The 25,851-nt window shown below is 48.2% G+C and overlaps 3 protein-coding genes and 1 pseudogene across 4 annotated transcripts; 1 reads left to right on the top strand and 3 right to left on the bottom strand.

Moving 5' to 3' along the window:
- Positions 1 to 4,042: 4,042 nt before the first annotated feature.
- LOC120650609 lies at positions 4,043 to 6,442 on the bottom strand (annotated as a pseudogene).
- On the top strand, positions 6,417 to 8,764 carry LOC120650608 (pentatricopeptide repeat-containing protein At4g21705, mitochondrial-like). The gene is made up of 2 exons (XM_039927786.1): positions 6,417 to 7,047; positions 7,346 to 8,764. Exons 1-2 carry the CDS (start codon positions 6,448 to 6,450, stop codon positions 8,516 to 8,518), a joined length of 1,773 nt encoding a protein of 590 aa, XP_039783720.1. The 5' UTR covers positions 6,417 to 6,447; the 3' UTR covers positions 8,519 to 8,764.
- A 2,064-nt stretch (positions 8,765 to 10,828) lies between these two features.
- Positions 10,829 to 19,702, bottom strand: LOC120650610. Its single transcript, XM_039927788.1, has 7 exons — positions 19,372 to 19,702; positions 17,809 to 19,280; positions 17,269 to 17,496; positions 17,024 to 17,143; positions 15,103 to 15,240; positions 14,111 to 14,185; positions 10,829 to 12,360 (listed from the first exon to the last, which is right to left on the bottom strand). The coding sequence occupies exons 2-7, from the start codon at positions 18,964 to 18,966 to the stop codon at positions 11,113 to 11,115; spliced, it is 2,967 nt and encodes a 988-aa protein (XP_039783722.1). The 5' UTR covers positions 18,967 to 19,280; positions 19,372 to 19,702; the 3' UTR covers positions 10,829 to 11,112.
- A 2,462-nt stretch (positions 19,703 to 22,164) lies between these two features.
- On the bottom strand, positions 22,165 to 25,694 carry LOC120650611. 2 transcript variants are annotated; one of them, XM_039927790.1, is made up of 6 exons: positions 25,432 to 25,694; positions 24,674 to 25,116; positions 24,217 to 24,312; positions 23,225 to 23,284; positions 22,511 to 22,786; positions 22,165 to 22,474 (listed from the first exon to the last, which is right to left on the bottom strand). In XM_039927790.1, the coding sequence occupies exons 1-5, from the start codon at positions 25,541 to 25,543 to the stop codon at positions 22,559 to 22,561; spliced, it is 939 nt and encodes a 312-aa protein (XP_039783724.1). In that variant the 5' UTR covers positions 25,544 to 25,694; the 3' UTR covers positions 22,165 to 22,474; positions 22,511 to 22,558. The 2 variants fall into 2 exon arrangements, with proteins under 2 accessions (XP_039783724.1, XP_039783723.1); XM_039927789.1 differs by having other exon boundaries at positions 22,170 to 22,786.
- Between the last annotated feature and the right edge of the window lie 157 nt (positions 25,695 to 25,851).

Here is a 25,851-nt window from a genome sequence, read left to right on the forward strand (position 1 = left end):
TGCAAAACCTTTTCACGGATGGGTGTAACTTTTCACGACGAATCTAATGATAGTAATTAATCGATGATTGGCTACAGTGATGCTGCAGTAACTATTCTCGAATCGTGCGGTCAAAAACCTCGTTAGGTTCGTCTCGCGAAGTAGTACAGCGCTGTGGAGTTAGTTTTGTAAATTACCTTTATTTAGTACCTCTAATTATTGTTCAAAATTTTTGTGCTACTTGTGCTATTTTCATCCAAACAGGGCCTCTCACGCCGAGATTCAGATTCTCTTGGGCATAGGTTGCCTGCGAGATTCAGATTCTTGCTATCCCTGCCAGATTCAGAGATTCTGTTGCTGCCCAAGGCCGACGATCGAGACACGTTTCGCATGGTTACCTTTTTTTTTTTTTGAGAGCATGGTTACCTGAGGACGCGCTCTGCACGCACGAATTTTTGGCCCATCAACCCGTGTCGTCACCGCGCGCTCCGCTTTCAGCGCTGGTCCGGTGACCGGCGATCCCCCTCCAGGCCTCCACTGCTATTCGTGGGAATCTTTTACAAGCAGCCAAGCAAGCACAGACGAATCCTACGAAATCCTCTGCTCTGACCCCGTTCCGAAACCCAACCGGAAAAGAAAGAGGAGAGGAGAGCAGGAGACCCCCGGCCGGCCGGAAAACATGCATGCTGATGCTGACACCCAACGCTCAACGGAGCTCCCTCAGTCCACCTCAGCGAAAAGCGAAAACACGTACTCCCTCCGTCCCAAAATAAATGCAATTCTATGGTTTAAAATTTGTCCCACAAAAAATGCAATTTTGACTAAACAATCACAAAAGATAGGAGTTTCCGGAAACTTCTCACACAAAAAACAATCAAATGTCTAGATTTTCTTACAAAAGACAAGGAGCAATTTGGTAATTTGTATCTAGTCTTGGTTTACGTGTTCGGTACTAGAATTGCATTTATTTTGGGACGGAGAAAGTACTCCATTCCTCAAAAAAAAGAATGCAACTCTCGTTTTCTGGAAAAAAATCAGACGATTTTAAATTTATACAACACACCTCAGTAAAAAAATTTGTATAAACTTTTATGTGATTTTGAGCAAACTGAAAATTGTCTGACCTTTTAAGAAGTGGTTTGCATCTCTTTGGGACCGAGGGAGTAGCTATCGCGTGACGTGCTAGAACTCGAAGCATAGGCAAAGACAGTGGGTCGGGGAAAAAGATAGCTATGTTCTAGTGGCGTGCTGATCCTCCCATAATAGTTTGGGTTTTCTGGGTGTGATCATGGTGCCTAAATTGTTTCTAAAAAAAGATCACGGAGCCCAATTCGCGTAGGGGGTTGGCGCCGTGGCTCTACCAGCCAAGGTTCTCTCGTGCGGTTGCCGTCGATGCATCGATGTCGATGGAGCGGGTAGTTCTAGGCTAGGCTTCTCCCGTCCTGCGGCACAGCTAGTGTCCGGTGGGTTGGATATTATTCTCCAGTCCCCTTTCGTGTGCGGTCGCCGGCGGCGAGACACGTCTCGCCGTCGCAGGAACCGCCCTTTTCCTCCCGGCGAGCGGTGGCTGCCGGCTCTCCGCTCTCACCAGTCTCACGCGCGACGTCGCGCCCATGCGGTTGTTTTGGTTGCCCAAACACACCGCTTTTGCGAGCGGCGCCGGCGCGGTTCCGCCGTTCCGGGGGTGCATGTTTTCGGCCGCACGCGCGGGCGCCCTGACGCTCACTTGTTCCAAGCGGTCGGTCAGGCGGGTCGTACGGGGGGTCGGGCGAGGCAATTCCAACGACTCCGCAAGGGCGAGTTCGGTCGGAGTCAAAATCACGGCGTCTGTTGCATTCTGCACCCGTGTCGCGCACTCTTGTTCTTTCGGACGGAATCGGCGCCTTCTCCAATTCTTTCGCGTCCTGCCTGAAAGCGAGCACCAAAATGCGCAGAAGAAATGCACCTGATTGATCAGGAAATCGGGGATCTTCTTCGTTCTTCCGGGGCGTCTGTCGATGGAAGAGGTTGGACTAGACCAGACTTTGAACCCTTCTTCGTGGTATTTTAAATGCCTAGTATTTTGATTTCTCATAAGTTAAATTATTATAAATGTCAAATGAGAATAAGTAAATTAATTATAAAATATATTTTATAATTTACTTATTTGATGTGCAAGGAGAGAGTTCAGTATTCGTGCGGGTCATAATCCTCCACTCTGCTCATTCATAGGAATCTTTGGCCTTGTTTATTTTCAATTATAATCGGCTTATCGGTGGAAATAAGCGATAATCTCATCAAACGCCTCGTTTATTTTCGCTTCTGTGGTAATCCACTTTAGAGATTTGAATTGCGAGAAATAAGAATCGAGAAGCGAGGAAATCTTCGGTTCTCTCAACCACCTTAGATTATAAGCTAAGCGAAAACAAACAGGACATTTAGAAACCAAGCAACCAAAGACGTGTGCTTCGATCCCTTTCGAGCCCATGACCAGAAAAAGAAAGACGAAAAGGGCCATATACTAGACTAGTATAGCATAGCGTTCCTTTTCATGACGAAGAAAGGCGTGTCCAAATCCGAGCCGGAAAAGAAACCCATACATACATCATACATGCTGACCGTTGCAGCAACTGAGCTCCATCGTCTATTCATCTCATCCATGGAAAACATAACTGTCATATGACGCAGGGTCTATTTGGCAGGGCTTATTTCGTTTTAGTTTCACCTATTTTGCGCTGTTTTATTGACTTCACAGGACGTTTTGGTATATACGTTCTGAACAATCATGCAGGGCGCGAAGTATGTACGGACACAAAAGGAAGGAACAAAAAGAATGCACATGTTGCAGCGGCGTGGTGACCTCTCTCTCGCACAATAATTTTGGGTGTGACTGCGATCATGCCTGGAGCCAAAGCCAACTCACCCGAGATTGGTACTCCTAGTACGGTGGCGCTACCTGCCAAGATCCCCTTGTGCGGTAGCCTCGACGGAGCAGCTACTCCTACTACTCTGCTAGTGTCCCGTGGGATACTCTCCTCTCCTCCGTGCCAGATTCTTCTCTCCAGTTGGCAGTGTTGTGTTTCGCTTCAGACCACACGCAGCGTAGATTCCTCGGCGATGCCGTAACACGACGGCCCAGTTCTCTTTCCATGTCGATGCGATGCGATGCCCAGGACACGCTGGCTGGTTTGGTTGCGGTGGTGGTGGTGGTGGTACGGAACGGAACCTGGGGGCGCTCGGCCGGGCGGCGTAGCACCGAACAGCCCGACATGCGCCGAGGAGTCGCGGAGGGAGGCGGTGGGCGCCGAACGCAACCGCACCGGCACAGCTCATACGATTCAGGAGCCTGGTCGCAGCACATGGCGTCCGTGGACACAAGGTGCGTGGCTGATGAAACGCTGACCGGGCAGCCACGTTTTTGGAGCAGCAAAATCGTCGGGAATAACTTCGCATGTCTTTTACTTAAAGAAGCCATCGACAAGAACAGAGGATCTGTCTGTTGCTCGAGAGTCTCCAACGACGACTACGAAGAATCAGGCCAGCCCATCAGGAGAACCGAACCGTCAGGGCAGTCCCAACCCTCCAACTCAGCTAGTTTCTATAGTATTAAATACACTGTCACGTAACCAAAAAGCCGAGATGGCAAGAGAGTTAATGAGGAAAGAAGAAAAATAAATAAAGAAATCAGGTGTCATGCAAGAAACCATGTCTACACGAAAACCAAGACAAAAAAACTAGAATTGGAGAGAGAAAAGAGAGGAAGAGATATGATTGGATAGCAATTTCTTTTGAAGAAACTATCCATTGAGAATGTAGCTTCTAGTGTCTATATGACATGATAAGTATAGAAACCACTAGTAGTGTCTTGGGTTAGAATTGCCCTCGGTTGGCCAGTCGGGGGCAGCAGCCAATCCGGCTCGACTCGAAGTCGATGGTACCTGCAGGAACCATATGAACGGCAGATTTCAGTACCTGATCTAAAAACAAACCGGCTGTGCGAGAAGATAGTTTTTTTTACAAAAACAGTAATTCACCAGTTTTCGTCACTGTCCACAGAGGGCAAGGCATAACGAAAACAGCGGGATTGCGAGAATCTCATGATGGAATAAAAGAGCGCATAGGTCCTGTTACAGTCTTACAGAGAGGTGAGGCAACATGCCCTTGTGAAGTTGCCGTTTAAACAAATGAACGGTTCCATCGTATCTGATCCCATTAAAGATTTAAAATTGTACAGAACACCCACAGCTCTATGAAGTCATGAACAAGGAATTGCAGTGTTTCACGTAAGCAGGGTTGAAGGGGGAAGAAAAATGGACGAGAATAAAACGAAAATGCCATCATTTACTGATGCATAATGGTATGCATCTACTGCACTCTCCAGGAAGGATTATACTTGTTCCGTCATCAGGCTCAAGACCATATTTGTTCATATGATCAAGCAAGTCAGACACTAGCTTTCCCACACGGTCATATCTCTTCAGCAAGTAACGATAAACATCCCTAGTCAAAGGAAACCATCTTCTGTGCCATACTCGTCATCTCAAAAGCTGCTTCTACATCCTTTTGGTCCACGAAGCGGTTCAGGCTTGGTAGCACATATGTTGCGCTAGATTCAGGTTCAGTAGCACATGAAGTGGAGAAGTTGTGGAAGCAAGATCCCTTCTTGTCAATCCACCGCCTTCAGCACCCCACAATTCCTGGATATCAGCCAACTTATACCAACTGTTAGTGCCGAGCTGTGTCTTAATGGCATCATCTACAAGAGCTACTGCTTTCTCGACAAGGCCTCTGGAGCAAGCATCAATCATTAAGTTCACTCTAATTTGAAACCATAAAGAAGACAAACTCTGTTTCCTACTCTTTCAATGCTTTCGCAGCCCTATCAATGTCATTCATCTTCAGCCTTGAGTAGCAAACTTATACCAATGGGGAACAGAATGAACAGAGAAAGGAGACCATTTAGTGATGCACAACAGTGCATATCTACTTGCATTCTCCTGCGAGGATCCTATCTGTTTCCTCATCAGCCTCAAGGCCATCTTTCTTCATACGCTCAAGCAAGTCCGACACTGGCTTTCCCGCACGGACATAAGTCTTCAGTAAACTATGATAAACATCCCTAGTCAAAGGAACCAGCTTCTGCAGCATACTCGCCATCTCCTCGGCTGCTTCTACATCCTTGTGGTCCATGAAATGGTTCAGGCTCGTTAGCACATTTGCCAGGTCAGGTTTCCATGGAGAACTCGCAGAAGCAAGAGCCTTCCTTGTCATGTCCACTGCCTTCTGCACCTGACCAGTCATAAAAAATCCACCAGCCAACTTATACCAAGTATTAGCAAAAGGTGTCATTCCTTTCTTGATGGTGTCATCCACCCGAGCTACTGCCTTCTCTACAAGACCTTCTCTGCAGTAAGCATCAACCACTAAGTTGATTAATCTGAAATCCTTATAAGGAACACAGACCCTTTCCCACTCTTCCAATGTTTCTTCAGCCCCGTCAATATCATTCTTCTTGAGTAACACACTTATCCTGGACATGTACATCGAATTGCACGGTGGCACTTTGGATTTGTAGACCGTCCAAATGCGTTCGACTTCTGGATATATCTCCAAATCAGCATATGTATTGAGCAAGAAACTGTATGCGACCCTACCATTCTTGGGAGATATCCGCCTCTCCGCTTCCAGAAGAGCCGTGACAGCCCTTACTTGCATCCCAGATTTCATAAACAATCTTGCTGCTGAAGCATATCCATGCCAACTCAAAAGCTTCTCATGCGGATTGGCCTTGCTGAGCACCTTCTGAACTCCCTCGAAATCTTCAGCAGCAATGTACGCAGCTACTAGATTCTCCACACTGAACATATCAGGCTTGATGCCTTTCTCTTCCATGTCCTGGAACATGGCGTGCACCCTTTTGAGCTGCCCTGTCTGCAAGAAAAGATTCATCATGCAATTGTATGCGTAAGAGCTCTTCATCCCCATCTCCTCCATCTTGGTGAAGAGCTGTTCAGCCTTCTCGACGTCCTTCGCCTCCACATAGCATTTAAGGAGGGAGCCATAGCACTGCGGCTTCCTCAGCTGCTTTGGCACCATGCCAAAGTACTCGACCGCTTTCTCAAGGCCGTGTACCTTGCTGATCAGCTCCAGCCGGTACGCGACGTCACCGGCCGTCAGGTGGAGGTGCCTCCGGTCCGTCATCCAGAACGACAACTGCAAGAACGCAATAATCGCCTCAAAAGAGTGAGCGCAAATGTCCACGGAGAATGGGCATTAATCTAAAAAAAAAATCAATTTCACGGGGGGTGGGGTTTAGAGGGAAGGAGGATTTGCCATTTGCCTAGTACCTCGAGTGCGTGGGCGAAGCGGCGGAGGCCGACGAGCTTCTTGACGATGGCCTGGACGGTGTGCTTCTTGATGGTGTGGCCCTCTCGAGCCCACTGCTCCAGGACGGGGGACAGCGGGACGTTTGCGCGTCCACCATCCGCGATGCGGCGGTACAAGTCATCGGGCAGCGATTGGGATGGGGATGGAGATGAGGAGGGGGAGGCTGTGACGGCGCCCTCAGCGGTGGTGGAGAGGCCGCGGAGGAGACGCCGGAACATGGTGGCGCGGCGCCCCGGCAAGCGGCGGCGCTCCTTTGTGAATCCGAGGGTTTGTTTGGGGGGAAGAAAGGAAAGCGTACTCAACGAGGAATTGGGCCGAAATGGTCAAAGCCCAAAACGAGGCAGGAATCACACGCACCCGCCGGAACCCCCAGCGCAAGCCGCCAGCCGCCACGGCATGGCCCCGTCCTCTCTCTTCGCCGCGGCGCGCCGCCTGCTCCGCCTCGGCGGCCGGGGCCGCAGCTGGATCCCCCCATCTCGCGCCGCCGCGTCCTCGTCTCGCAGCAGCAGCAGCAGCGAGGAGAAGCGACCGCGGCCAACGAGCCTGCAGTCCACGCTGTGGCCGCTGGGCCACCCGGGCACGCTCCTGGTGCCGGAGATCGAACTGTGGGCGGCGCGGCCCGGGAATCGCTTCCGTGCCGTCGAGCTCCAGCGCATCGTCAAGGAGCTCCGCAGGAGGCGGCGCCCCGGCCAGGCCCTCGAGGTAGGTACTCTGGCCTTCCCCCGCGACTTCCTCCGCTCCTTGGTTACTGGTTCTGGTTGGCGCACGGTATATGTGTTCGATGCGTTGACGCTGATGGTGATTGACATCTATAACTCCGTCCGATCTAAGGCTACCATTGCCAACAAGCATGTAATTAGTTAACACCTTCCACTCATTGATGTTCTAGCCTTCGAGGTCTTGTCACTGCAGGTTTCCTGAATGAAGCAGTCCGTGCAATTTTTATCTACTTTTAGAAGACTTCATCAATAATTAGGTCTTTTTTTTTTACTTTGCACAGGTCTCCGAATGGATGAACCTTAAGGGTCACGTCAAATTCCTGCCCAAGGACCATGCAATTCACCTGGATTTGATCGGTGAAATTCATGGAGTAGGAGCAGCAGAGACCTACTTCAATAACCTGTCTGACAATGATAAGACGGAGAAACCCTACGGTGCACTTCTGAACTGCTACGCACGAGAGCTCCTTGTCGACAAAGCATTGGCCCATTTTCAGAAGATGAAAGAGCTGGGCTTTTTATTCTCCCCACTCCCCTACAACAACCTCATGAGCCTCTACACCAACCTGGGGCAGCATGAGAAGGTCCCTTCAGTGATGGCAGAAATGAAAAGCAATGGGATTATTCCTGACCAATTTAGCTACAGAATATGCATTAATTCGTATGGTGTGAGAGCAGATTTTTTTGGTCTGGAGAACACCCTGGAGGAGATGGAGTGTGAGCCTCAAATTACTGTTGACTGGAATACCTATGCTGTTGTGGCAAATAACTACATTAAGGGAAACCTAAGAGATAAGGCATACTCCGCATTACAGAAAGCAGAGTCAAAAATAGATAAAGGAAATTCGGATTGCTATAATCATCTGATTACCTTGTACGGCCACCTGGGGGACAAATCAGAGGTCAAGAGGCTGTGGGCACTCCAAATGTCGAACTGCAAGAGGCATATTAATAGGGACTACATCTCAATGCTTGCTGTACTCATGAAGCTTGATGAGATCGCAGAAGCTGAAGCTCTGTTGAAAGAGTGGGAGTCTAGTAAAAATGCATTCCACTTCCAAGTTCCAAATGTCCTGCTCATTGGGTACCGCCAGAAGGACTTGCTGGACAAGGCTGAGACGCTGCTCGACAACTTCTTGAAAAAGGGAAAGGTGCCTACTTCATCCAGCTGGGCCATCGTGGCAATTGGCTATGCAGAGAAAGGTAATGCTGCAAAAGCTTATGAGCTGACGAAGAAAGCACTCCGTGTATACACCCCAAATAGTGGCTGGATCCCTAGGCCTTTGATGATTGAGATGATACTAAAGTATCTTGGAGATGAAGGAGCGCTCAAGGATGTTGAAACTTTTGTTGATCTGCTGAAAGTTGCTGTGCCAATGAACTCGGATATGACGGAGGCTCTGTCAAGGGCTCGTGCAAGAGAAGAAAAGGAGGTTGTGGAGACAAATGCATGAGGCTGTTGTTGCCCGAGCTCTTGATAATTAACGAGATGGAGCTTTAGTTCTGCTGCTGTTGCCCTCCTTTTAAACTGCTACTCGTTCTACTTGGAAATAATTATGTCAGTTTTAGAATCTCTCTAGTTCATATGATTTTGTAGGGTGGCACTAGTAACTTATGAGAAGTACTGTATCCTTTTTAGTGGAGGTGCAAGGAATAGAAAAGGCGAACTCCTAGTCGGCAAAAGGCGGTGGTTTGATGAAGACCGAGCTACCTTCCACATACAGTCAGCCGGATTTACGATCGAACCGTCACTCTGGCCACAATGCCGTGAGCCGAAGCTGAAGCAAGCCGCGGCTTGGATGAGCGCGCGCCGGCGCGTAGCTGTTCACGGCGAGTCTGTCTGATCAAGGCACAGCAAATACCTCACACCGGCCATGCGCGCAACATGATGCGCATAAGCCTCTTCCAACTCCACGCGTTTGGTGGCTACGCGAGGAAAGGTAATAATGTTGCGAAAGCTTACGAGGGCCATGTTTGGTTTGCTTCCTATAGCACAAATTTTGACCAATAATTAGAGATACTAAATAATTGTATTTTATAAAACTAATTTCACAATCCCGCGCTACTTCGCGAGACGAATTTAATGAGGTTTTTGACCGCATGATTACAAGATGGTACTGTAGCATCACTGTAGACAATCATTGATTAATTACCGTCATTAGATTTATCGTGAAAAGTTATATTTATCCGTGAAAAAGTTTTTAAAACTTTGTTTAGTACTCCATATATATATAAGATTCTTTTTTTTTGGAATGCGTGTGCTAGGAATGCTAAGAGAAACCAACCAGAGCTGAGCTGACGACCTGACGTAGAATTCCAACATCCGCGTACCGTGTATTTGGCCTGGCTCCGGCTAGGATTTCAATACTAGTACTTCACAGAAGCTAACAGTGCCAATGTGCTATTACGCCGCAAAGTCATATGAACGAATAAATTCTAAAACTGGCACAATTCTTTCATGTGGCGCCTACGTGATGGAAAATTCTGAAACGGAACGAGCACGTATTGTTCCGAGTTTCTTCGCCGGGGGTTGGGGTGTGTGGGGGTGGAGGTGGTTGACATCCGGGAGGTTTTATCAGAGGGCTCGAGGTCGCTCAATTCAGTAGAAGCAAAAAGTGACAGGAAGACGAGTGGAAAATTCTGAAACGGAACGAGCACGTATTGTTCCGAGTTTCTTCGCCGGGGGTTGGGGTGTGTGGGGGTGGAGGTGGTTGACATCCGGGAGGTTTTATCAGAGGGCTCGAGGTCGCTCAATTCAGTAGAAGCAAAAAGTGACAGGAAGACGAGTGCGATGAGCCGAATTTCTTATACAGCGCGCGCCCCGCGACCGGTCCCGGCAAACGGATGACGTGGCGCGCGCTCGTCCACGCGTTCGTCGTCTTCAACCTCCAGCCGCAGGCGAAGTGGAGGGCGGGTGAAGCGGCCCGGGCGGGAGGTGGGCGGGGCGGTCGGCGGCGAGGTCGCCGCCGGCCGTGGGCGGCGGTGGGAGGCCGGCGGCCTTATTGTTTTGGGGTTGATGGGGTTCGCCGGAGTTCTCCGGCTGTAGAGGGAGGCCGGGGGCGGCAGGGCGGCCCGGCGGAGGCGGCGGGTGCGGCAAGGCGCAGCGGTGGGGGCGCCGCCGGCCGGGCGGTGGGGGACGGCGGTTGGGCAGGGTTGGGGCGAGCTGCGGTGACGAGGCTCCGGCGGCGAGTTAGGGTGGGGGAGGTCGAGACGGCGGCGGCGGGGGCGAGCTCCGGCGACAAGTTAGGGTGGGGGAGGTCGAGACGGCGGCGGCGGATCCGGGGCAGGGCAGTGCCGGCGGCGGGGGCGAGCGCCGACAGGGGTTAGCGAAGGGCGGGGCGGGGCGGGGCGCGGGGGCCTGGGTGAGGTGATCGTCAGGAGAAGAAAAAAGAAAACAAAGAAAACAGGAGGAGGAAGATGAATAGTATCTAGAGCGAACCATTCGCTGCCACACACTCCTAGCGAACGAGCGCCGAGCAGCGTCCCCCGCGATGAGCAGCAGTGATCCGCGCAAGACGATCCGGCATATGAATGCTTGGATAGTTGGATGTCGAGGACGATTGGCTCAAGCATTCAGTACCAAGTCCAACCTACATCTTGATCAAAAAAAAAAAAGTCCAACCTACATCAATTCTGTCCCCAGACGGCAGCCCGACACAGCATTACCACCGACCACATCAGGTAAATGCCTTCACTCCACACTTGGATGCAATCATGCCAAGTTTCTACAATGATCAACTACGTTGGAATCATGGCATCTTTAATAAACATACATAAACATTTCAATTCGTCCATCTATTAATCGTGATAAAAACCGAATAAAAAGCTTCCAGCCTGTGCCAGGCCCAAAATTAAGCTGCATGCTGATATAAGACCAAATGGTACCGAAGCCGTCTCAGGTTATTCATTCTGCAGATGTCACAATTCGTAATGTGGCACTGACAGATGTCTCAAACGTGGATCTATGAATACATCGGCATAAATGTAATCTTAGCACAATTCAACTCTGGCCAGACACTAGAACGCCAGCAAGACGAATGTAATGCGCCTACTCTGACAGGGTCAACTTCAGCTCTCCACTCTTCTCCATCTCAAGAATGATATCGCAGCCACCTATCAGCTCTGATTTGTAGTACAGTTGAGGGAAAGTAGGCCAATTGGAGTATGTCTTCAGACCTTGTCTAACTTCCTCATCGGATAAGATGTCGAAGGACCCAAAGCTGATCCCTTCCTTCTTCAGTGCATTCACAACCTTCGAACTGAAGCCGCAACGAGGAGCATCTGGGGTGCCCTTCATGAACAGCATCACTGGGGCTGAAGAAATCAGGGCCTTCAGTCTGTCCTCGAGAGTTACCTTTGCTATAACCCCTTTCTCAGACAGGACCTTCTCCAGTTCACCGCTCTTGTGCATCTCCATCACTATGTCAGAACCACCAATCAGTTCACCTTTTATGTATAGCTGAGGGTAACTAGGCCAGTTTGAGAAAACCTTCAGACCCTGTCTAACCTCATCATCTGACAGAATGTCAAAACTGGAGAAAGGAATGTTCTCTTGCTTAAGGATGTGAACCAACTTCCCACTGAACCCACACTTTGGCTCCTCAGGTGAACCTTTGATAAATACCATCACAGGACTGGAATTAACAAGGCTTGCCAAACGAGCTTTCTGTGCATCAGTAAGCCCGACTGGTTCAGAAACTGCACCAGCTTTTCCAGATGGAGCCTCAGGTTCCACTGCCTCAATGCTTTTGCTTCCCTGTGGTTTGAAGGGAATATTGTGCTCCTCAAAAACATCCTTCAATTCACCACTGTCATGCATAGCAATAACAATATCACATCCACCAAGCAGCTCACCTTTGCAGTAGAGCTGAGGGAAAGTGGGCCAGTTAGAGAACTTCTTCATTCCTTCACGCACATCATTGTCTGTGAGAATATCAAAGCTCCCAAAGTTGACTCCTTCCTGCTTCAAAATGTCAACCACTTTACGGCTGAAATCACACCTTGGTTGCTCAGGGGTTCCCTTCATAAACAGAAATACAGGATGGGAATTGACAAGCTGCTCCAAACGCTTATTCAGTGGATCTGGCAGGCTGTCGGAGTTTGTGCTCTCAGCAGCAGAAGATCCATTCCGCGGAGCCAATTCTTGGACTTTTTCAAGTACAGCAGGCCCAGCAGCCACTCCAAGGCTAGCAGGTACAGCGGACTCAGCAACACTGGCAGGCCCGGCAATTTTTGCAACCTTATTGGCCAGGCTAGCTGGATTTGCTCCCTCCAGAGTATCAACAGTTTTACCTTCCTGCAAGCAGATAATGTAAGATGAGATTGAAAACCTCCTAATAAAGAAAAAACTAATACAAATCTACTTTGGGTAAAAACAGAACAATAAACTACTAGTCTCTTTGACATCTTCCATGTACTCCCTCCGTTCGCGTTTCTAAGGCGCCCAGGCGTGGAGCGCAGAGACCAAGGGAAATATGCTGCTAGTGCTAGCTTTGAAATGCTACATCGATTGATTAATTAACGCAAGCCACTCACTGCATGGCCACATGCAACGTCGCTTCGTTCCCCGGCCGCCCGCCAAACAGCTGTCAAAACAGCCGCGGCAAATATCCCCCCGCGCCAAATCAACAGCACAGAGAGCAATTAATGATGCGGGGGTACTCAGAGCAGCAGGAGTACCGAGATGTCACACCCAATATTTACGAAAAAGCAAAAAACTGGCGCACGCCTAAGAAACGCGAACGGAGGGAGTAGTTCTTAAACTGTGCCTTGCTAAATAAAATACGCAATACAAACACATAAACATAACAGTTACAGAATTAAAAAACTGTCCATATACATAAAGATTGTTGTGAACATTGGCCAATGTTCAATAATTGCTTGGATCAGTCGATCAGCTAGTAGATTTAAACAATTTATTTAATTTCGCTCAAGTGAGGAGGTGTACATCACCTAACCTCACATATGAAAGTATCACAACTATTGGACACATATAGTATACACTAGGGACTTCCACAGGCCAATAGAAACTCCTGAGAGATGACGACTCATGAGAATATAAAGGAGAAAAAAACACTATAAAACCTTCTGGAGGTGCAACCGTAGTCAGTTCACAGGTTCATATAACAGAAAACACTTCAAAATATGCTGCAAAAGGCCTTGAATTGCTGAAATCTATATTCCACACCATCACACAATACACCTAATCAAAAGTATTATACTTCAAATAGAACCTTCAGCATAGAGTATTGAGTATTGACAGCACATCAAACAAATTTATACACAATCTTTGGTTCAGGAACGCTCAAGTAAATTGGTGAACTGACAATACCAAGTTGTTATCACACAACACTGTATATGAAAGCATATTCTGATAACTGTACTTGTATGAGACCCGAAGAACAAAGTTATGGTATTAGGCAACTAGGCATTGGAAAACCAGTTGGGGGGTTTTTTCTCCCAAATAATGCTAGTCAAGGCTCCCACCTCCCAGGCCTCGTTGAGAAGGGAGGGAGAAACTAAAGAACCTTTGTCTATCTTGCTTAATCGATGGATGCAAATTAAAAATATAATTTTTTTATAGATAAACGTCCCCTAACACATGGAATCTATATGGAAACCTCACACTAATATCTAACTACCAACAAATAATGCTATAAGTACTTCTGTTCGAGCAGTGCGCAGATGATAAAATACATATGGGACTAGTTGTACCCTTATGCTATAGTGCCACTGCCATCATAGTATTAACTACATTAAAATTTCCTTTTTGCAGACAAAATAGCAAAATCATTCATCAAATATACTATATTGATGCAATCAGTTGTAGAACAAATCATGAAAAGATCAATTCTGTGGATCCTTACAGAACTGCCACTCATTGTGAAAAATATATTTCACTCTACATCATCACTGATGATAAAAGAGATTCTCAATTGTTCAACCTCAGTGAAGAAGACAACATAGTTCTATCAGAAAGACATTGTGCAAAACTAAAATAACAATATGACAAGAAGCAAGAATAAAACAATAGTAGTTGACCATACCTTGCAGAAAACAAAATATGGCACCGCTGTAACTCCATACGCCTCTGATATTTCAGGTTGTTCTTCAGCTTCAACCTGATAAAAGTTACCAGTAAAAAAGTGAATAATTTTCAGACATTTTGATGTTGATGACTGCCAACGAACCATAAGTACTGGACGCTAAAGGTTGCAAAAGTAGTGGTCTGAGCATAATAACCACAAAGGTGAAGTAATAAACGGCAGCAGGATTACTGAAAGTTTAGTCCGATGATTTATTAATTCAGTGAACTGCTAAATGAAGGATCAATAAGGAAACAGATTCATAATGTTTTCAAATGTGTTGTTCTTAAAAAAAAGTACATATACATCACAAACTAGTGGGAGATTTTACCAGGTACTAAACACCACACACTAAACATTATTCAAAGGACTACCGAATAGCACATTAGCACCATTAAGGCACCAATCACAAATCTCAACTGACCACAGGGACATAAGCCCACACATAGAAATAAAGGTCCTCTCCTAGATCCATTCCAACAGAAAATTAGAAAATCAGTGAAAAATAGTGGCATGAAATGTGATGATGAAAACATCCAATATGCCATTGAGTTGGCTACAATTAGCTTAACAATTACGCGACCCCACAAGTTGGATACTGTTTAGAGTTGAAAGTAAGGCTAGTACAATTTAAAAACCAACCCGCAAGGAGCTTGCAACTAGTCCAAAACTATCCTGCGAACAAATGCGCAGAAGCATTACAGCAACAGAACACTCAGCTCAGTTTTGACTTAACTGATTTTATCCTGTGAACAGGGGTCCAATAGGGAGGAAACATTCACAGTACAGCAACCCAACCCAACAAGCGCCCCACACCTTAATAATAACCACTACAAAACCATAAACTCTAGCCCCGAATTTTCTCGAATCCGACGAGCCCACCCATCGGCTACCGAACCGAATCTACCGCGACCGGAGGGCGAGGCGAAGTGGGGCAGCGGAAGCAGTCGTACCCTGAGGAAGGCGGCGTGGGGGAAGTCGACGGCGAGGTGAGCGAAGACCTCGTCCATCTGCTTGGACGCCTCGCACCACCCCGCCCAGAAGTGCACGGCGGCCGCCCGCGCACCGGCCACCGCCGCGTCCAGCTCCGCCTTGGACCCCACCTCCCTCACCGCCCCGCCGCTCGCCATCGCCCGCACCACCTTCGCGCGCTGGCGGCGGGATGAGACGGGAAGAAGAAAGAGATGCGGGTGTGGACTGTGGAGGCGGTGGAAGTTGCGGCCTGGGGTTTTCCTCTCCTTTTTTGCGGCCGCGCGAGGGTTCGATTCGATCGATCGAACCGCCGGGTTGGGTCGTCGAGCAGAGGCAGAGCACAGCGGCGGAACCCGGAGCCCGGGATGGGTCGGTCGCCTCCTTTTTTGAGCGGCTTTCCCGTGCGGCGATGAGACGGGGGCCGACGGCGACGGAACATTCGAGAAGTGGGGGGCGCGTGGGAAAGCGACGGCGGCCGCGGAGCCGGGCCGGGCCGATCCTTGGCGGCGTGTGCGCACCCACGAGAGAGCCCAAGGTGGCGAGGTTTCGGCCCATTTCGGCCTGGTCGGGCGCATTTTTGGGGGGACGTGCGTGCCGTGCGTGGTGGCGCCGCCGGCCTGGCAAAGTGGCTGGGCGGCGGTGGGGGCTAGCCGCCGTCCGCGCGGCCCGCTGCCGGGCGAGGAGCCTATAAAACGGGGAGGGTCTCCGGCAGCTGGGCGAGCGCCCTCGCTTGAGCAGCAACCCTAGTCCACGGCCGCCTCGCTCTCAATCGGCATACCCTCTCCAGATCTATGCGCGGCCACGTCGTACCTTTTGCTCCGATGCGGGTTGCTGCGAGGTATTGGTGTGATTTGCGTTTCTGTGTGTGTTTGTGTGATCTCTCTTGATTCGATTTTGGCTGGTTTTTTGCGATGTTTTGCCTGATCAATCACACGGATCGATGATGCTGTTCAAGAAACACTGCGTTATCTTCCTGATGCAATTGTGAGGCCGTCGTTACGATGGCCTCCTGATCACTCGAACTGTCTTGCTGAGATCCAAGTAACAAATCGGCAAACCTTCTTTCTTTCGCTTTTTCGCCTTCTCGAGTCAAGCTTAAACTGCGTGACAAGATTTTCTTGAATTGCCTCGCGATGCCGTGCCATACAGGTGTTTTTTTTTTTTTGCTTCATATGGTTGAAAATACGATGTTTTTTTATGGATCAACCAGATTTAGAATGGTCTTTTTCATCAGACCGTCAAATAGTTGAATCCAATCCATCGCGATGTTGCAAACCACTGTGTCGTAGTTTCAGTGCACAGTTCCGACGAGCATTTCTGAAAGCTCCCTAATGTAACTTCTCTTTGATGCATCTTAGCCTCGTTTAGCATACAGTAACATAATAAATGCATAATACGCAGTTCAAACCATAAAACGGAAATTAGCAGGCAGCACAAGACGTCTTAGAATAGCCATGAAGTATGGCATCTGAAGAAAGAGAGAAAAAAAAGGCCCCAAGCTAAACAGCATGTGTAAACCCAGCGAATGTAATTTGACGATACTTGCAGCGACTGAAACTGCAGCATTTAACACAGCGACGATGATTGCGTGGCAGATACAGGTTAACTGAGTTACGACACGATTACATAGGCAATGCGGTACGGTGTCAGCGTTTAACACCACTTTTCACCAGTATTGTCAAGCGTTCTTACTTACAGCTGCTCTAGCCGTCTAGCGAATATACAGCCACTCTGCACTCTCTCTCGCAACTGAAGATGAGGGGTGCCCTACCCATCAGCAGCGTAGAATGGAATCGACGTCAGGGGCATGACCTCCTCCTGCAACGAAGGGAAGTGCTGTCAGTGAATTCTAACCTATGCCTCGGAAGAAAATCAACAGAAGCATCGTGCCATTGAAGCTACCTCAGAGTTCTCCTGATGCTCAGTGGGGAAATGAAGCCCAGTGGAACAGTTCTCTAGCACCTCCGGACTCTTCAGCCATGCTTTGTGAGCCTCAATGGCTTTCAGCTTAAAGCGAAACATCTGCAAGTACCAACATCCACCCATTCAGTCACGCACCATGATTTACTGAAAGGTAAATTAATCAAGTATCCTGAAAGAGAAGAGAAACAATAGCTGAAATAAAGGAGTGATATTGTGCTCCAAACCTCAGACAAAGAAATACTTGGCTTCTCCAGTTCATCCCCCTTGACATGAGTTCCAGTACCTTGACATTCTGGGCAAAATATGGATGTTATTTTGGTCTTCTTAGGTGCATTCTTTGCCTTTCTTCCTCGATTGCTCTTCCCCTTGCGAGCTAATTGGTCAGTCAGCATCTCATATTGACACAAAATACTCCAGTGTAAGAGGCAGGAAGTGTGAAACAGATGATAAGCCTGCAAAATCAAGTGCAGCAAAGTCATTACAGCAGAAGATTTGCAATCTGAAAGAGGAGATTTTCTAATTGGTATATTTAGGGTGAAGAAAAGGAATTATGCAATTGCATTTTTGTAAGAGCTTTTTGCTTCAGGGGAGATAGCTTTGTTTCGCTAATTGTGAAACAAAAGTCTGCAGGTATATCTTTCGAATTGTGTTCTCGTTTACTTTCTCTGTACATGTACAAAAATGGTAAACCTGTCCATCCTACTGTCTTCAAGAAACATAATGAAATAGAAACAGAAATAGTAAAGAAGCTTGAAATTACTCACCCCACTCGAATTTCTGCTGCTGCAAGCTAGGTTTCCTGTATTGCAGTTCAGCAAGGTGGCAACATCCTTTCCAGGAAGCATTGGTCTCCCACAGATATCACACACTTTCTCAGCTGCTATGCGCTTCTGCTTCCTCAACTCTCTCCTCACTGATTTGCTGGATAAGAGGCCAACTTGAAGATTGTGTGAGGTACCTGTTGGGGAACCAGTCACAATAGCTTGGCTGCTGCCCTGGGGAGAGCTGCTCTGACCATTTGACTCTTCTGAAGATGCTTCCTGATCAGAGAAGGACTTTTTCAATCTCTTTCCACGATGTCCAGCATCATCAATCACAAAGAAAGATCCAGCAGAGACAGAAAGGTCCTGTTCATCAGAAGACCACTTCCGGCCCAAATCATGAGTATAAGAGAAGTTGATTATGGCAAAGCCAGATTGCTCACAAGTGTTACAACTGTCAGAACCATGGGAGCCTTCTTGTCCTACCCAAGCACACCAGATCTTGCTTATCTTCTTGCAATTCTTGTTACCTTCACAGATCCTGTATGAAATGTTTCCATAGCCCAGAAGATGCACAGGCAAGTCTGAAACAACATCCTTTAGCAATACACCAGGAATAACAAGAGGACCATCATCTCCACTGTTTGACAGCACACGATCTTCAGATGCAGCAGCAACTCTACCACTAGCACGACCTTTTGCACGATTGTGTTCACCTTTTGCACCATTAGAGGAGCTAGAACCATCTCTCAACTTTGAGGTCACCTCGGTATCATTCCCAGAAACCTCAGGATGTGGAACCAGAGCTAGTTCTTTGGTAGCCTGCGAGCTTGAGTCCAGGAGGAGTGGATCCTTCTCATGCGAGTTGTTGAAGAACAGCACACCGTCGTTAAATGGCCACGGCATCGGCCCAAACAGTGTGACCTTGGCCTCAGCGTACCGCCGCGAGTGCAGATTCCCCTTGAGGTGGTCGAACAGCACATTGTCACTGAAGCACTCGGTGAGACAGATGGTGCAGAAGAAGATGACGCGCTTCCCGACCCGCCGGAGCTCCACATATGGGTGCCCGCTCTGCCGCACCTCCCGGAGAGTGGCCTTGGCAGCAATCTCACGGATGTCCACAGGGCCATTCCTCCGGACCACCAATTCCTTCCCCACCATGGTGAAATACTCAGTTCGCCACCGAACTCAAATTTCCGCTTCTTTCGCTCACAAATCCCTCAAATTTCCCTCAAAAACTACTTCCCTAACCTTCTCTCTTGAAATTTTCTGAAATCCCAAACGATACTAACACCTCTTGAGATCTATGCTTCCCTCCAAAGTCCAAACCCTAAAATTACAAACTTAACAGCAAACTAAAGGAGGTCGGAGCGGGCCTCGACTACCCAGGGGCGGACCCAGCATAGGACATGGCTGTGTACATGTACACCCACACCCGATCATTTTTGCAGACGAAATCGAAGGGGCTGGCATACCTGGTGGATCAGATCCGAATACCAAATAGTTTTGTTAGGGTTTGGGGTGCTCCGTCTCGCACAGCAGAAGGAGAAGAAGGGGCGGGCATACCTGTTGGATGCTCGTAGCCGGCAAAGGGCTGGGCGAAGACGCGACGAATGGCGCCCCCGCTCGCCAGATGTCGCCGCCAAGGAAGAGTCAGAGAGAAGGGGAAGCGGGGAAGAAACAGAGAGAGCCTGAGGCCCGGAGAAGCGAGGGGGAGGGCTGTCAACGAGCCGAGCTCCAGCGAACCTGCCACCTCAAGCTGGAGTTCGATAGCATTCCGAGCCGGCGTGGGAAATTTGGGAGGAGAAGGCGCAGGGAAGAGGACGACGAGAATTCGAGAAGAGAAAGGCAGGCAGGTAGAAAGCGAAAGAAGAGGCGCTGCCGCGCTGGGAATAAATGCTGTTAGCGTGTTTCGGAGACCTTTAAACTTGGCTTGTTTGAATGGCTAATGACTTATTTGGAGTACGGTGATAAAAAGAGTAAAATACACCGCTGGTCTCTGAACTGGTAGCGGATGTTATTTCGGTCCCAAACTTCCAAAATTGCACCCCCAAATTTGTTAATTGATTCACAGGAGGTCCAAATCAACATTACCCTTGTTAAACCTAGATCTGATATGTGGGGCCCACATATCAGATCCGCCTCTCTTCTTCCTCTCCCTTCCACAGCCATGGTCGGCATAGCGGCGGCGCGGCGGGCCTTGCCCACATCCAGGGCAGCCTGACGGGGTCGGCGCGCGCAGCGGCATGGCGCAGGCCTACGCAGGGGCGGCCCGCGACGGGCGCACGCTGGCGGCGTAACAAGCGTAGCGACGCGGCGGCGGTGGCGGCGCCGGAAGCAAAGGGGAAAGGGGCTGGGAGCATGAGGGGGTCCCGAGGAACCCCACCACGGACTTGAATCGGGCGGAGGTGAGCCGGAGGAAGGAGATCGACGAGCGGGGACGGAGGTCCAATGGAGCAGCATCTCCGGCGGCCCGGAGATGCTGATTTCGGCCAGGGTAGAGCTCGGCCGAGCTCGAGGATGCTCGGCAATGGTGTGCGGTGGGGCGAGGGGGTGCGCGGAATCGGAGGGGTCGCAGCCGGGGATGGCCGGCAAGACTCCGGCGGCTGCCTGTCAGTCCGCCCCTGCCCCTACCCCTGCGCGGGCCTACGCCACGCGTGCCGACCCCGCTAGGCTGCCCTGGATGTGGGCAAGGCCCGCCACAACACCGACCGGCCGCGCGTCGGTGGGGAACGCCGCGCCGCCGCCATGCCGACCATGGCTGTGGAAGGGAGAGGAAGAAGAGAGGTGGATCTGACATGTGGGCCCCACATGTCAGTTCCAGGTTTAACAAGGGTAATGGTGATTTGGACATTCCGTGAACCAATTAACAAGTTTGGGGATCTAGATTTACAGTTTTGGGAGTTTGGGGATCGGAATGACACCCGCTGCCAAGTTCAGGGACCGCGGGTGCATTTTACTCTGAAAAAATGACCAGAAGACAGTTGACGGAGTTGTACGTTGAAGGGAGAGAAAAATATTACAAAATTCCTATTTATATCTTTTATACATGCATACTCACTCCTATAAATTCATAAATGTATTTAGTATTTCCATGGACACTCCAAGAGACTGAGTGGAAATATTGAGATCGGTGAAATCAACACAGGAGTATCATCATCGACAGTGAAAATATGCCGCCATTAAATTTTAGCAAAAATTTCAATGACTCGAGCCTGGATGTGCAATTTTAAAAAAAACTCGATCGGGGGGTTGAAACGGTCCCCACCCGTGTTTCATTAAGAGGAAGCGACTGCCTCGGCTCTTAACCCGACCAAGAAACCCCCCGAACCCTGGTCCACCAGCGAGGGGGATTTTTTACCCCGCGGCATCGGAAATTCGCGTCCACCAGGACTCGAACCCGCGCCGCGGGGGTGCCGCCAGCCCCAGCCGGCCAACTGGTCGTAGGGGCCTTAGGCTGGATGTGCAATTTTCACCACACTCAATTTGCAAATTTACCATTTACGGCATCTTCCTTAGAAAAAATAGAATGTTTTTTCAAGAAGCTTAAAACTAGTGATGAAAATAGGGATACTTATAAGAAATCTTCCTGACAATATAAATTCATCGTTCATTTCCCGACCCCTTTAGTTGTCAAACCAAACTAATAGTATCGGTCAACTTGTGTTTCGGAAACAAGCAGAAATTATCGATGAGGCAAACACGGTGGGCCCCAACATTACAAGAAGTGTCTTCTAAAAGTTTTCTTGAAAAAGATTTTGGCTTGGAATTTGCGGGAGGACAGAAGCAACAAGTTTAGAATAAACAAACTGCGCAGAAATTTGCATGACCGTCTCCAGTGCCCGTTTCTATCTCGGCAGATAAAAAAAGGGCGTGAATCACGCGCTTCGTCTTCACTCATGAGAAAGGAAAGCGACCGAACGAGCTCTTTTAGTCTTTTTACAGGTTCGCTCGTTGATTTCGGGTGAGGCTGAACATCTCTCCTGCTTTTCTTGAGAAGGAAAAGGAGTTCTAAAACTCTACAACCATGATCGCTTCGGTGACTAGGGATATGCCACATCTTTTATTCCGGGGCCAATTTCCGAATCGACACTTGACCTGACCACCAATCAACACCGACTTGACACCCAACCACACACGAATAAACACTGTAACGTGGAGTGTTTTCTAATTTTTAGTTTTTTCAGTGGCAGTTAGCACATTTCTAACAGATATAAAAAAATGCTTTTGTGGCGGTCAACATCAGACCACGGAAACTGGGAGCCACGAGCATCTCCAGAGTATAATCCTTTCTGAGGTCACAAAGGTGCAAGGGCATATCCTGACCCCGCAATATACATTCTTTCTGAGATAACCGGGTAAAATCCTTCAAAAGCAATAGGAAAATTAAGCTGCCAACAACCAGCACATAATCATGAATTGTCGGTGCCCTCGTTGAACAGCCTAACAGTCATGCTTGGATATGAAATTGAACTCAGCAGTATTACCACAAAGGTTTCCGAGCGTCCGATCACATGGCCCATTTCATATGGCACATGATCTCCAGCCTGGAGGATAGTGTCACTGAAGATATTTCGCTATCACACGACAACAGGCAAGCAGAGGTACACAACCGAATGTCACAGTTTATTCAGGCTAAGCTGAGCTATCCTCTGAACAAAGCAAAATGGGGGCATCAGGCAGGCACGCAGAGCTGTGTCAAATGAGAACAACTGATGAAACGGGGCGATTGCAAAAGGTCGCTCCAGAATGCTTACACAGCCTCCACGCTTGGCTCAGCTTCCCCATTATCCTCATCAGGTTCACCATCCTTCTGCTTCACAAAGTCGAATCCATATTCTTCCTCTGAATAGTGCTCCTCGGCGCTTCTGCCAAAGATGAATGGTCTTCTACCCATCGTTGTGAAAGGCATTAGCCCAAAGGCACGAGCGGTTTTGATCTCTCTTGCAATCTTACGCTGAGCTTTCGCACTTATGCGAGTCTGTGAAGAAGATCAGTACGTCAAAAACCATGGCAAACATATGTTCAATGCAGAACTACATTTGCAACGGTTTTCTCTATGGTAGTAAGGTAATATAAGTTAAACAAGGTAATACATGAAAAAAGAACATTCACAGTGGATTTGCATATATGAATGTAGATGGCACGCATGGCTCTCCATTTAATTACATGAATTGAATCTATAATCAATTCAACGAATAGATCAACATCCAGCAAGATCTAGGCACAGCAGCAGCAAAGGGGCCTGTCTTTCCAGGAAGAATTAGTATACAACAATGATGGGGTATGCATTGAGGACAATGGCACTCAAACTCTACACTGCTCTCAACATGAATGATTAGCATCTATCAAACATAACAGGATCTCCGTTAAAAATGTAGGATTATCATCCCAAAAAAGTTGTATAACAAGTAGTTACCTGGCTTCTCTTGATGATAATTCCAGCTTCTGTAAGAAAGTTGGCGAGGAATCTAACGTTCTGCAAGGAACAGTTCCGACTATGTTAAAAAATGAAGCTGGAAGATACTTGTAGCCACATCATAGGAATTCATCAATCAAATCAAAGATATGATCTTTGGAGAACAGCAATACTACATCCCACAAAACTTTTCAAGTGTTGACCAACAATAACTCCTTTGGAAACACAAAAACAAGCATATCTGCCAATTTGTCCTGAAAATGCACTTCCATAATCTTCTACTCTCAGTAGACATCATATCCATGATCTAATAGGAAAAGTAGTGGTCGAAATTGCACCTTGAAGCTCTTAAAAAATCAAAAGCATAAAGTATTTTTTGACTGGAGGTAGTATATATCTTCCTTGCAGAGAAGCGTCTAACAGTAAATATTTGTTGGCATGGTTTATACACCAGACTGTATTTTCAAGAATGTGCTTTAATACTTACGGCAATCAAGTGTTTGAGACCAAAACCATCCCAAGATATATTTAAGTTTCATATGTGCATTAGTAACTTAAAATGAGTAGAGTAGCAACTAACCTTTACCCCCTCCATTGTGAAAAATATGCCATTTAGGGAAAGCTAATTAATTCATTTATTTAAAAATATAACAAGTAGTACAATCAAAAGAAAATGTAGAGTAACATAGATTAAGGAGTAACTGTGAATATCAACTATGTTCTATTTGTATATAAGATGATATTTCAGGAAAATTCACATATTGACAAATACCAAATAAATTATAGGGTGGCAGGGAGAATGCATGTTAACACCATCAAGGCTATGACTTTCTCAAATTGAAAAAAAAAGGTGCAGTCTTTGGATCAGCATAGACTTATTGTGTTCCGGGAATTCATACTATTTAGCAGTTAAGATTTACAAAGCAGTGGAGCACTACAAAACCCAAAACTCAAAGTTCAATTTCCTTATGTTGCCAAGTAGATATACTCACCCTAAAATCAGCCTTCCTCAAAACTTCTGCTGTAGTTGTTTCAAACTGTGGTCTGGGAGGGTTCTTTGCGGCTGCAGGTCTATTAAGGTCAAGGTCCTACAGATATTAGAATTGAATGAAATATAGCTTTAGAATAGCAATCCCATAAATGATGAAGCAAGTTGTAAATTACATGTGGTATTATAAAGACTATTACCACCAGCATTTGGTGGCATTTAATGATTTCGGTAATAACTTAATGGAAAAACAGTTTCATTTTGTTTAGCAAACATCTGCCTTTAGTGCCTAATAAAGCATACAATTTTGCTGTACATATTCCAGGACAACACAGGCATTTCTAGACAACACAGTACACACTGAGTAACTGAATGCTTACACACGATAACAAAAACCACAAGACTGCAGAAGATTTTAGATGTCACGAGACTATGCATTGATGAACCAAACTCCGTCTTACCCGAACAGTATAGGTCGAACCTCGCCTGAAGTCCACGTCAGGCCTGAACTCAAAGTCCTCATCGTCCCAGTCCTCCTCCTCATCGTCATCGTCCAATTCGATGTTGTTACGTGCCACATTACCAAGCATCTCACTCATCCCATCATTCAAAGAATCAAAACCACCCAATGACCCAGAGCTGCTCCTGTCGCCAAACCCACCAAACCCACCCATGGATCCAGTGCTGTTACGGTCACCGAACCCACCAAAACCACCCATGGTCCCAGAACTGCTCCTATCGCGGAGACCACCAAAACCACCCCTGGATCCAGAGCCCATGCCGTATCTCTTACTGGTATTCTCAACCCTATCGAGTTTCTGATAGAGTGAAGCCTCTTCCAGGCCCTTGTTCCCAAACAGCCGCGCCTCGAATTCGTCCGTGGTCTCCCGAGTTTCACCATCCCCTGCGCAACAACAATGGGGAGCCAGATAAACATATCAGCAGCAGCATAATTGAAATACTATAGGATCAATTCTTCAATCTCATAACATTACACATGAAGTCACTAGAAATGATGAGTTTTAACACGTGAAAACTAGGCAACTAATATGCGACAAACCTAGATCTCTAAGGTCATTCGACTCACCTTATTGCTACAACTCAATATGAAGGATGGGAAAGTATTACTACGCGCATCACGCGGCAGGAAGGTGCGGGAGACATACACGGGATGGCTAGGGAGCGGCAGGGATAGGGAAGAGGAGGTGTGGGTCCTCACCGGACTGGAAAGAGCGGCAGAAGTCGCTGGCGGCGGGTGGGCGGCGGGACAAGAGGGCGCTGCGGAGCGAGGGGCCCCGAGGGAGAGATCGCCTCAGAGCCGAGCTCGCCATCGCGCTCGGTGGTGGCTCGCCGGGTTGGGTCGTCGAGCAGAGGCAGAGCGCAGCGGCGGAACCCGGAGCCCGGGATGGGTCGGTCGCCTCCTTTTTTGTGCGGCTTTCCCGTGCGGCGATGAGACGGGGGCCGACGGCGACGGAACATTCGAGAAGTGGGGGGCGCGTGGGAAAGCGACGGCGGCCGCGGAGCCGGGCCGGGCCGATCCTTGGCGGCGTGTGCGCACCCACGAGAGAGCCCAAGGTGGCGAGGTTTCGGCCCGTTTCGGCCTGGTCGGGCGCATTTTTGGGGTGCCGTGCGTGGTGGC

The sequence above is a fragment of the Panicum virgatum genome, chromosome 9K (assembly GCF_016808335.1).
Source record: "Panicum virgatum strain AP13 chromosome 9K, P.virgatum_v5, whole genome shotgun sequence".
NCBI lineage: Eukaryota > Viridiplantae > Streptophyta > Magnoliopsida > Poales > Poaceae > Panicum > Panicum virgatum.

Excerpts from the sequence above, each read along its gene's own strand:
- LOC120650608 (XM_039927786.1), top strand. The coding sequence starts at position 6,448 with ATGCGGCGGTACAAGTCATCGGGCAGCGATTGGGATGGGGATGGAGAT. Across the intron at positions 7,048-7,345 it reads GCCCCGGCCAGGCCCTCGAG|GTCTCCGAATGGATGAACCT; the intron begins GTAGGTACTCTG and ends TACTTTGCACAG.
- LOC120650610 (XM_039927788.1), bottom strand. The coding sequence starts at position 18,966 with ATGGTGGGGAAGGAATTGGTGGTCCGGAGGAATGGCCCTGTGGACATC. Across the intron at positions 17,497-17,808 it reads GCAGCAGAAATTCGAGTGGG|GCTTATCATCTGTTTCACAC; the intron begins GTGAGTAATTTC and ends TTGATTTTGCAG. Across the intron at positions 14,186-15,102 it reads CCCACGCCGCCTTCCTCAGG|GTTGAAGCTGAAGAACAACC; the intron begins GTACGACTGCTT and ends AACTTTTATCAG.
- LOC120650611 (XM_039927790.1), bottom strand. The coding sequence starts at position 25,543 with ATGGCGAGCTCGGCTCTGAGGCGATCTCTCCCTCGGGGCCCCTCGCTC. Across the intron at positions 25,117-25,431 it reads CTGCCGCTCTTTCCAGTCCG|GGGATGGTGAAACTCGGGAG; the intron begins GTGAGGACCCAC and ends GTTGTTGCGCAG. Across the intron at positions 22,787-23,224 it reads TTATCATCAAGAGAAGCCAG|ACTCGCATAAGTGCGAAAGC; the intron begins GTAACTACTTGT and ends TCTTCTTCACAG.